General features: G+C 42.9%; 1 protein-coding gene across 1 annotated transcript in view; it reads right to left on the bottom strand.

The window, feature by feature from the left end:
• The window catches only part of MALRD1 (MAM and LDL receptor class A domain containing 1), a 3359462-nt gene that overhangs the window by 1109956 nt on the left and 2236847 nt on the right, over window positions 1-12659 (bottom strand). The window contains exon 35 of the mRNA XM_069646615.1: window positions 896-1053. Within this exon, the coding sequence (XP_069502716.1) occupies window positions 896-1053 (158 nt within the window). The remainder of the gene's footprint in view (window positions 1-895; window positions 1054-12659) is intronic.

Here is a 12659-nt window from a genome sequence, read left to right as displayed (position 1 = left end):
GCCGCAATTTGCGGCACCGTACTTAGTGCCTTCCCCATTCCCATTGAGCCCTATGGGGCAAAAATGGGAATGGGGAAGGGCCATGGCAGCATGGGGAATTACCGCCCCTCCAACCTCGGAATGGGGCGGTAATTCCCCATTCTGCCATGGCGGAGTCGGTAAGTTACCGGCATGGACCATGGTGCTACTAGCACCATGGTCCAACGCCTGGGTCGTAATGAGGGCAACATGTCTCCTGCTACACTTTCAGTGCCAGTTTGTATGCACTGGCTAAGGCCCCAAAAAGAGAGGTGAGCAGTTTGTTACTGTACTTAACTGTGGGGCACCGCAGAGTGTATCTTGCACCCACTTTTTCACTTCCAAACAGAAATCCTTGGCACACATAATGGGCCACATTGCGGTTGGCACACCTGCAAACCACACTGCAAGGTCCGTATTGATGATGTGATTTCTTTGTTTACTGAAATCTGGCACCCAGGCAGTAAGCAGTCCCTCCATTGCATGGGGCATGCATTCTGAAAAAGAAGGCACGTTCTTGATGTGACTGTGAACCCAAAGCAACTGCAGGTGTACATTTTGTATTACAGTAACTAGCCTGTAATGTGCCATTTGTGTACAAGCAGCAGGGTATTTGCCTATTACATTCGCCAATACATGGATTTGCATACCATTAAGACTGTTGCAGTAGTATGATCTAAGTATTTATACTTTATATCTATCGCTCATGTCAGTAAGGATGCCCTAGCAGATTCCTCCAAGTTACTTTTCTGTAGTCAATTTCAAACAAAAGGTGTCACACAACTGATAGGTTTATATTTTGCTGCACATTTGTGGTTTTCAGTATTGATACACAACAGTGAACAACAAATTGGGATACTGGCGGGTAACCACTTACCTTGAGTGTTCCAGTGTGCCTGGCACCGTGTATGTTGAACCAAAATCGAACTCTACAAATACCGAGGCTAGCAGGGAAAAACTCTGTAGTCATAATCCTCGCAGTCCTAGTGTCCAGCTGGGCAGATGTATTGACAAAGAGGAAGTGCCTCCCACTACCTTTAAAAGAACACAGGAAATAATCATGTAGCTTTGCTATAAGTGGTATCATATTATGCATGTTATGGCATGTGAAACCCAGCCAACTAAAATGAAGACATGTTCTTTGAAGGAGAGACCGAAGTTCCCTAGATAAACTGTAACAATGTTTGCAAACATGAGGAATATATGTATTGTATACCGAGATACACATTATATGCTATATGCTCTCCCTTGACCCTCCACGCCTCGCCACTTCTGCCTCAGCCCAACCTCCCAGCCTCTCCCTCCCCTACCCCAAAAACTCCCATCTCCCCTCTCCCTGTTTCCACCCCCTTTCTCTTGATATCTCGCCCTGTACAACTAAACCCCCAGCGCCCTCCAGACTCATTCCAAAATCAACCCGCCTAAACGCCTGCACCTCAAATGATCCATTCACCACCCTCCCAACCACCCTTGACCCATCCCTTGTCTTTCACATACCTACCTCCTCCCACCTACTCTTCCTGCCCCCATCAACATAACCGTCTGACCCAACACTCAAAGTCCACAAACACCCAGCCCATCCCGCACCCCACACCAACCGGTCTCAAGCACCCTGAATGTACCTATCTCACCCACCACCCCACCCCACTGGGCACACATGTCGGCCAAGCTCTCACTAACGAAAACCACCTCCCCTCACAAAGTCACATGTATCTGTTTTAATGCTTGCTCCGTAGCAAGAAACAGACTCAGCATCTTTGACCCCCTATCCTCTGACAAGTCTGACCTTATTTTTATCACCAAAACCTGGTTCTCCAATGACTTTGCCCCACTAGCACACAAAGTCTTCCCCTCTGGCTACTCGCTCATCACCCACATTAGACCCTCCAGATTTGGCGGAGTGGTAGTCCTCTTCAATCCTCATTTCTCCATCTCACTCATTGAAGCCCAGACATGCATTGCCTCCTGTGAATCCCTTCTAGCAAAACTCTTGCTACCACCAACTTTCACCCACAGCTTCCTCACTCATCTACAGACACCTGGGATATGACTAGACATTTTGCCAACAACCTCTGTGACTCAATAGCTACCATTCAAGTAAATCACCCTTGTTTTACACTCCTGGGAGAATCAATATCTGTTTCGATATTCCCAACAACCCCATGACTCATCCACTGGTTGACAGTCTTGATGCGCTCAACTTCTCCCACCATACCACTGGTCCAACCCACTCAGGTGGGCACACGCTTGATGCAATTTTCAACTCCCGTGAACTCGTTTATATATCCCATCTCAAACCACTCATCTGGATTGACCACTTTGCCATCCCTTTCTCTATCCACACACCTGCCCCATCTCCTACAGCTCTCCCGGGCCTCCACCCCTGATCTCATATGCTGGAACAAAGTCAAGATCCTTCCCGACATAGCTGAAGCCCTTCTTCTTCATCCCCTGCAACAATGCCCCCTGATCGGCCCTTAGCCCTCGATTCCTTTGACTCCTGACTCTCTAATTCCTCTCACCCCCTTGTGCCCCACATCCTCACACCTGAGGAATGCCAAAAAACAAAATTGCTCTCTCGAATGCAAATGGCAAGCATCTAATACCGATCTCAGCAGATCCAAAAAACAAAATTACTCTCTTGAATGCAAACGGCAAGCATCTAATACCGATCTCAGCAGATCCATGTTCGCCCTGCACCACCTTAACCACAAATCCGAAATTCCAATAGCCAAAAAAGCTTATTACAATAAAAATAATTCTCACCTGTGGCACTCGCAGAAAAGAACGCCACATGATTATATCAGAATTCATGAAACCCGCATGCACCTCTACCCAATCCACCCCCACACAATCACTCTGCAGCTTCCTTGCACTACACTTCTACAACACCAAACTTTAAACGATGGCAACCCTTAACACCATACTGGCCTTCATCTCCCCCTTCCCATCACCGACCTCTACATTGCCCTGATGCTCAATTTCCCTACTTTTGACTCCTTCAAACCCATCTCCAGAGACAAATTCCTTGACCTACTATCAGCCAATAAACCCTTCAGGTCGCCCCTCGACCCCTTGCCTGCCTCTGTCCTGAAAGATATATTCTCATCTACCTGTGCAGGAGAACATGCAAGAGCCATTCTAAATGACTCCCTCACCTCTGGCAGCTTCCCAGATGCCTTCAAAATAGCGCATGTCAAGCCACTTCTAAAAAGGCATCCCTCAACCCCCTATACCTCAAGAATTACAGGCCAATCTCCAACACCAGATCTCTTGTGAAACTCATTGACGGGACAGCATACCCCCGGCTTAATTCCTTTGTAGAATCCAACTATCTACTCGACCCCTCACAATCAACCTTCAGGCTGCAACATGGAACATAAACCACTCTGATCTTGAGCTGGGATGATCTCAAGGTCACTGCAGACTCTGAAGGCTATGCAGCACTGATTCTCCTTGTTCACTCTGCAGCCTTTGACACGGTTAACCACTCAATCCTCCTTGACCTCCTTCACTCCCTAGGAATCAATGGCACTGCTCTCAAATGGATTGTCACCTTCCTCAGCAACAGGAAACACATAACCCTCCTCTCCCTGTTTGTCTCAACTGCCCGCTCTGTGAACACTGGAATACCACAAGGTGAATGCCTATCTGCTCTCGTGTTCAACCTCTATATGTCCACTCTACCAGGAATCATCCACATGCACAACATCTCCTGTTACAACTACGCTGACGATACCCAAATTATCCTAAGAAATGCACCAACCCCCATCCCGAAACTTGTCTCTGCAATATTGACCGATGGATGACAATAAACCTCCTCCTTTTGAACCCTGTTAAAACTAAAATCATGGTGTGCAGCAATACTGCCCTTCCGCCATATCCGCTCCCCTGGCCCCCGTCCCTCAGCTCACCTCACCCCCGCCCCGATATAGTCTAAAACCTAGGCTGCACTATGGACTCAGACCTAACCCTCTCCCGTCAAATCAACAACGTGTCAAAATATTGTCACTACCACCTCAAACTTCTCATACTCATCTTTCCCTACCACACCTACCCGAACATACTTGCTGCAGTTATGTCTATTGTGATGTTAAGACTGGACTATGCCAATTCCCTATACCTAGGAGCGCCAGCATACCAACTCAACAAACTACAAAGAGCCCAAAACGCTGCAGCAAAACTGCTCCTCGCCCTGGGACATAGAGACCACATCTCGCCTGCTCTCCGAACCCTCCACTGGCTCCCAGCTGGACGAAGGGAAACCTTCAAGACTCTATGCATCACTCACCAAGCAGTGCACAGGACCGGCCCAATGTACCTACAAGAAAAGATAAAACCCTACCTCCCATCTTGCACCCTAAGATCAAGCACTGTCCTCCTTCCAGTGATTCCAACCTGTAACTCTGTCAGGATCGGAGGATCTGCCTTCTCAACCTTGGCCGCAACTCTGTGGAACTCACTCCCCCCACATATTCAACACACCCAAGACTATATGACCTTCCACAAAGCTCTAAAAATGTGTCTCTTTCCGTAATGCTGAGCACAGCCATTTGAGGTGACTGAGTCCTTGCAACTCGTTGACAAATGCTCTTTGAGATCCTGAGCAATGACACCACTGAATATGCTTATTAAGTCACTATTAAGTAAACACACACTCAAAACCTGGAATAGTGAACTCCTTAGATCATAACTCCACCCAAACACTCACCTCCCATATCACTATGCTTACTTTCTACTCTATACCATCACACAATTAGAGTACAGCTGTACCCCTCGATCAATTTCGGCCTAGCTGATCACATACAAACTTTACCTCATGAACACCTCATCGTTCTAATAAAACACAGCTACATCCCATGCGCCTCTGACTCCTCCATCGCGAAATAGAAGTGATGCCCAAACGACAGCAGAAATGTTAGGAAATTAGTTACTTGCGTATTTGACATGTATGACTGCTAGTATCTCTGTCATTTCAGATCAACTCAAGAGCAAGGGGTGTCGGTCTTAGGACACGGATGAGAACATTCAGCAACCGGATATGAAAAATTATTATCAGTACTTAAAATATTTGTTGGAGATCAAGTCCTAGAGCGCAACTTCACTAGGAGGTGGCATGAGCCCCGTTTTAGTGGACCTTTCATAGTCAAGAATATTACCCGCTCAGCAGTAAAGGCGCAGGAAAGGCGTGTCTGGATATATCTGGGTCAAATGAAGCCATATGGTGGTGGGGCCGATGCAGCCCCACCCATTGATTTGGAAGCAAGACAAGAAGAAGCAGTTCAGCACGTGCAGACTCGATCGATGACGAGGAAGATGGACGTTGAGATTGCTGATGAAATAATCTTTGAATTGAAATTTAGAAAGTGTTGAAGTAATGTAAAATATGCCAAATTTAGACTTTCTGTTCGACTGGAATATGGAGCAGTTTCCTGATTCATTCCTCACTGAGTTTCCCAATGTTCCTGTCTGATGAAGATGCCGATAGATTTCTTCTCATAATTTTCGTGTTTGTTTTCCGAGTTCATCCTTATCTTGTTGGTCAACGTGCTAACATATGTGTGTTTCTGCATGATCCCCCTACTATCAGGAGGTTGCTCAGAACGATAACTGAACAGATTGTGTAGCTTCCTGAGAATCTAAAAAATGTTCCTGATTAAAAAGGTTTTTTTCTTCCTTAAAAGTAGTACACAGGCAAGATGTGGAAGCCTGAAAATGATACATTGGTGGGAAACGAGCCAGGTCAACAAGGTATCGGGAATCAGAGGTGGTGGCGACTGATGTATTGCTGTATGATATATGCATGCACAGCATTCATCATTGTTTTCCTTATTCTTTTGGTACACAATGTTCACTTTATTGGTCCAAAGAAGTCAGCAGTCCCCGTGATTCTCCCCACTCCAGTGACCCTTGCAAAATGTACTGTCGCAAAGAGACCAAGACCATATATGATTATCCTTACACCAATGACACATGTGAAGTCACCCACTTCTCTGACAAGTGTTCCTAGGCTCCACCTGTAGGAAGGATGTTTCCTGATTTATTTCTTGTGTTCCTTACAGACTCTCATTTGGCAAGAAAGAGACCTAAGAGAAGTGTGAGAGAAGATGAGTATGACTTAAATAATTATCTAGACAGTACAACAAATTTGGGGAATAACATGTGGTATCACACATGAAATAGGTGGGAAAATGTGATCTGAGGAGAGTTGCTATGTTTGTGCTCTCCTACCCTATGCATTGGGGAATTCCAAGATATGCATAGCTATAGAAATAGAAGTCCAAACAGCTCATTGCCTGACTCATCTTGCACTCTGCCATACAAGAGGTCAGTTCCAGGGCGGAACAGCATCCTTGGTATGGGTGACTGAATGGTCAGCTCCAGAAGAAGATGATTACATGCAGGATTTAAAGGCAAGAGCGGGATCACACACTGGGGATCATGTGATAAGATACAAACAGCCCAGAATGAAGGGAGCAGGAATCAGATGTGAGAACAATAAAAAGCTCAATCGCCAAGGAAGGAAAGGACAAAGAAATACGAAGCTGCAAGGAGAGAGGTCAGATGCAAATCTCGGGAACAGTACTTTCTCCAGATAGATGGGAAGAAGGCATAGTTGTATGCAAAGCATTGGTAGTAACAGGAAATCACAAGCCAACTATAGATCATGTGGAAAAGGGATGCAAACCTCTCTGCCCGAAGCTTGCAAAATTATTGACATGGGTTGAAGACAAAGGAGGCCCCTTACAGATTGTGCCTCAGGCTAGTGCAGAGCTATGCTTCAGAAACAATGGCACAAGAAAAGTTGGAGAGAACCAGCAGTGTGGTCGGATCTTTGATGTACTAGGAATGAAGGATGGGCCAGTAGTGATAATGGACCAATGCTGGCCGTGTGGATTCAGAGCTTATATGAAGCTGCCCAAGGACTGGGATGGGAAATGATCTATAGTAATCGTTCATGTTCCAGCATTGATGATGCCAAAGAGTGACTTGAACATTGGAGAGTTTCCAAAGGCAGATGCCCACCTGAGAAAGCAGAGATCAGTTGGATCCCTCAATCGAACAAAGAGGGAGAATTACTTTTCAGGAAAATCGATAGAAGCTTTCAATGCTATTCCATATGAACACAGGTTGTTCAGTCAGATGTCGGCAGTATTCATGACTATCTTCATGCCAGGGATCCAGATAATGGTGAATGTGAAGTGGTTACAGATCACTCATTGGGAGCTCCTGTAGATAATAAACACTACCATGAAGGGATTCAACACAATCAAATACGAGCTGAGAGCCATAAAACTGATGACACTCCAGAATAAGTATATGTCCTGGACAAGATCACAGCCATGGATAGAGGTGTTTGTGCCAAAATCGGAGAATCATGTTAGACAGTCATACCTTCTCACGATAAAAAGAATGGGCCTTGACAGAGGCCATAACGATGTTGATGAAATTGCACATCAAGATGGAAGACGAAGTGGAATATATTGCAGATGACAGCTGGTTTGCATCATGACCTGGAGTGTTGAGGACCATGTAAAATCAGCGGGATCATTGAAAGGTGTGATGAAGGGGTGATGAAGATATGGACCCTGAAGAAGCACTTCTTCAAGAAAGGATGTCTTTATGAATCCAAATAAATAAATAAATAAAATAGATATGAAGACTGATGAAGGAGTGATCAGTGAATCAACCAGAGGGGGAAGTGTAGAGGTGGAGCCAAAGGCCTCTACCAGAAGTCCTGCCCCTATCTTGCCTATGTGTTGGGAGCCGGAAATAGTGACGATCACGACACCTGTAATGATGCCTATAACACGAGCGGCCTTTGAAGCAAGGTATCCATTGAGAAAACTGTTAGTTACGTATCAGTGTAAAAGCTGATAGTCTCCTGGGAAAGACATGAAGCAAAGTGACATGCCAAGTAGAGATGACAAGAGAGAAAGTGAAAAGACCATATATAATCTGATGATGAAGTAAAGAATCAAGTGAGCCCATCATGTGCGGAATGAAGATTGCATGTGTAAAGAGCACGAAAGAAAATGCAAAACCGTTTTGTAATTGTACAGATGCATTGTTAAAAGGAATATGTTTTTATCAGTTGTACCTTTCCATTTAGCATGGCAGCATTTCTCGTTATTTGCCGTGAAAGTGTATTAACATTTTTAGTGATTGTTTTACCCAGGGACTATCCCTGCTACAGGGCACCCATGTACCCAGTGCCCCCTGCCATATTTTCATATATGCATTCAGTAGCTCATTTTCATTCTTGTTTTACTAATGCACTGTATTTATAAATGAATGGTCTTGATGTTATGCTTTTTCATGTAAAGGAGAGTGGGGATAGGCTGGGGCACACCTGGCCTCAGGCTGCCTAATCTCCAATACCGATGTAGTGATATTTTTATCATTGTTTTTTGCATTAGGCATTGCACCACCTCCTGCGTTCCCCTTCATGTCACAGCAGAAACGGTTATTGTGGTGTATTCTGATTTTTATTGAACCACATATTAGGTGTGTGGCAGAAGGCTCCTGCAGCTGTGCTGTTGTGGCATGTTGACCACAGTGGTACATGCCTTTAATGATGTATGTCCTTGCATTTATTTTCTTTGAACACACATGTGCACGTTTCAGTGTATTGGCCACTGTCTGCTGCTATGTCGTTCTTTCTTGTTGTTGGTTCCATGCGATTATGTCGTTGTGGAAATGTCACCAGGTAGGCAACATTTATATCCTGACCGCTTAACATTCTTTCCCCAAATTTTCTAGAAGGGTTATAATTATATATTATTACCTCTGATCCAAGAATATTAAGGGAAAGTGTTGGATTTTCTGGAGAGTGCATTTATTGGCAACGTCACCACCTGGTGGCAATTTCCATAGTGACATAATCACTGGATTCCCCTGTCTGGACAACAGGAGCAAATAGGGATAACTACCCCATTTATGATGTGACTTTGAAAATGTGTTATTTATCAAAAGTGGCTGTGTCATATTTTCAAAGTTATTTTCTTCGATTGTATGTGTACATCAATCATGCACATGAAGGCATAATTAAAAGTAAAGTGTCTCTAAGAACGTTTTCATTGTGTATTGTGAGCAGGAACACAGGAGTTGTTAAATAGGTACAGGGAAATGTCTTAACTGCATTCTAAAGGAAGAAGAGAAATATCCCTTGGGAGGGTTTTCCAGTGTCGGAGGGTGTTCCAGTGCCACAGACATTGGACAGAGAATCTTGTATCACCTCTATGCTTTCGTTGAGGGACCTACAAGTGATGGAGATAGGTAGAGTTTAGAGACACTGTGGGAACATGGGGGCAGAGTTTGTCTGTGAGGTACGTATACCTAAGATCATTTGGACAGACACAACAGATCTTAATAGGCAAACAAAGCATTTAACAGATTAATGGAGACATGGAATCAAATCTAATAACTCAATAATTCAACTGATCAGCACCATTATTATTTTCAATGAAGGAAGGCCTGTGTGAAAATAATTCATACAGCCCACTATAGGATTGAAAGGGGAACAAACCACATGACGTGATGACGCTCCCAAGGCATACAAGCAATTGTCTTTTTGAGCTGTAGGAGAATGATGAAGACAAACTTAAACACATCCCCAACTTTTTCATTTTTTGGAGGTGTAAGATTATTTAGCATTTTTTTCATGCAGCACCACTGCATGGGTTTGGTGCATTGCTATAATGCGGTACAGCAAGGCATGTGTTGCCAGTGTGACATGGACATTTAAATGAAAACAAGCTATTCAGTCAAAAATGATTTCTACATCTAAAATGCAAATACATTTTTTTCACAGTTAAAAGCATATATTTTTTTTTTTCACCTGAACTTCCTCTGTTGCAGGAGACACATTTGAGGATTAATGAACTAACCTCATTAACAATACTAACATGATTCTAACTCATTAATAATATAATGTGTTCTCCAGTGCAAAATGAGATGGAAAAGACAGCCTCTGAAAGTAATTTTAAATGTGCATCCATATTTTTTTCTCTTTGCTTCTATCTGTGCTCTGTCCACAGTATTTGTAGGAAGCAAAGACTCGGATAAGCAGGAAATCAGTTTTGTTACAGTTGCAACTGTATAACCCCCATAATCTTGAGGAAGAAAAGAGTTAGAAGACTATTGATATAACAGTGACACTAGGTATGCAACTATTCTGGAGATATACCTCCACAGCATCATTTGTTTTGGCAACGGTGTGACATTCATTTATGTTGCTGTTTTGTGATTTTAGTTTCTAAGGTCTCAATGTTTTTTTGGTTAAGGACCACAGCACTCCATTCACCCCATCTATGAGAGGAGACAATCTTTTCAGGCAATCTGTCCCCATCAGAAATGGAATTTCACAAATAGATGTGATCAATACCTCTTGTTTCATTCTGTGCTTTCCTATTTTTATGTCAACCTCAGTTACACCTATGATGGGCACCTCCTCCCCATTAAAGTTATACACTGGGCCTTGATTTGCCTTCACTGTGATCTGACTCTGTGGAGGCCTCCCTTCATTGATACTCTTTACCAGCTCCTTGGACATAATTGTGGCCTGTGCGCCAGTGTCAATCATTGCAAATGTTTGGCATTTTTCTTCTACATTGATGGGAGCATAATACCTGTCCTCAACTTCCTCTAATACACATAAGAAGTGTGAATTCTTACTGATTTCAGGACTCACCTTTCTCAGGCATTTTTCACTTTTGGCTAAGCACATTGGTAAATGGAAAGACATTTTTCCCTCCTTTTTACCCATTTCTGCGCAAGAGACTTTATTCATTTCTTCATGTTCAGAGGTTTTTTGGAGTGTGGCCACTGTTCGCCTATCCATCTTGGTATCATCCGGGACCACATTGCAATCTTCCAACTGAACATGTGTAACAACATTATTCAGCAATTGGTCATTATTTAATTCTGTGCATTTGTGATCATTTATTATGGTACCAGCCCTTTTAACCTCTTCAAAAATATGTGGCTCAAGGTATACTTCAGGTGATTAAGGTGATCAAGGAATAATAACATAATGAAATAGCCTGCTGCTGGAGGTACATGAGTCAGCAGAAAGAGAGGCCATGGACCTAGTTCACTGATGTAGATAAATTGGTGATGAATACCACAAGTTAGCTCACTGTCGTAGATAAGTCAGTGAGAACAGCCCATGGTGGCACTCAAAAATGTAAATGTGGTGTTCCTGAAATGTAAGCCTGAGGCCTCTCTAGTGATCACACGAACAAACTAAACAAAAATAAGGGGCTCTGGATATTGGGAATTATGCTCACCAGAAATACCACCAATAACGCATACCAACATAATGTATACCACTACATGTATCTGTGTGCTGAAATAATGTATGTATACTGTAGTACGGTATACCAAATCCAATCTGAATGCAAAGAGTGATTATTACTGAATTATTTTCATTTTTGGCAGTAAGAAAATACCGCTAGGCCCCAAATCTATACAAAATACCCAACAGAGGTTGGCTTTCCAAAAATCCCTAGATTTTGACTTTGCTAAAATATGTCCTACAATTTCAGAAAGCATTGTAGCCACATGTAGCCATATTGCCTCCACATGCACATAAATAATATCTTCTAGGGTCTATAGTGTTGGCATCACGTGATCAGAATCAAGCTGAACATTGGCACATGTGTCAAAGTAAAATCATTACATCATAGCTACCCATATCAATCAATTACATTTTAACAATAATAGTTACAGTGGATATTCATATTATTCAGAAACAATCATGTGAAAGAAGTGTTGGCTCTGTGAATATAATGGTAGAACCAGTGGCAAATTAAGGCTGCTACCGGCAAGCTTTGCTTTGGTTGATCGTTGGTGCTATGTGACCCCAAGAAAGGCAAGACAATTTTTGCTCAACTGTACATTCAAGTTATGTATTTTGACTGGTTGGATTATTTTCAATTCTCCTACAACAGATATTGCGGCATGATATATTTAACGTCATAAAAACATGCAAGTTTTGCAGTACAAAATTGTATTTATTGCAGCATTTCTTTTACGAGGCCTCTTAATGAGACACAAATGCAGCAATATATGTATTTTTGTGCTGCAAAACCTGCATTTTGTTATGCCGCTAATTATTTCATGCCGCAATAATCGGGAAGGTCTGAGGGATGCTGTGTTCGGATGGATTCCCACGTTTAAACAGTGGACATTCAATATGTGTATTGTGTAGGCTGTTGAATTGAAAAGAGAGTTGAGTAAAAGCTGGCTGAATTTTGGCAAATTAATAAAATGCATGAAATCGCATAGGGCCTTCATCAGAGTAGAATGGGAATGTAATGGAACTGCAAGGAAAACAAAATGAGTAGGTGCAGATACAGCTTTGGGCTGATCGTAAAAGACTAAAACATACATGTCAGATCTCTATAAATGAGGATTGAGGATTAATTGATTCTGACAGACACATTCCAACTTGTTTTAAATAAGAACATAGAATTTACAGTGAGAGGCACTAAACAATTGTGCTGAACAAGTGGATAGAAGACTAGTCAGTTGAGAGTGTGCAGGGTTATACGTCTTTACTTCAGTGTAAATACAATGGTAAGCCCCCTAGTTTACCTCGTAATGTTTATGTTATGCCACCATTACCTTTTTCCAAT

This window comes from Ambystoma mexicanum, chromosome 2q, assembly GCF_040938575.1.
Source record: "Ambystoma mexicanum isolate Mex_15411 chromosome 2q, UKY_AmexF1_1, whole genome shotgun sequence".
Classification (NCBI taxonomy): Eukaryota; Metazoa; Chordata; class Amphibia; order Caudata; family Ambystomatidae; genus Ambystoma; species Ambystoma mexicanum.
This window is presented reverse-complemented; position numbering and strand designations above follow the sequence as displayed.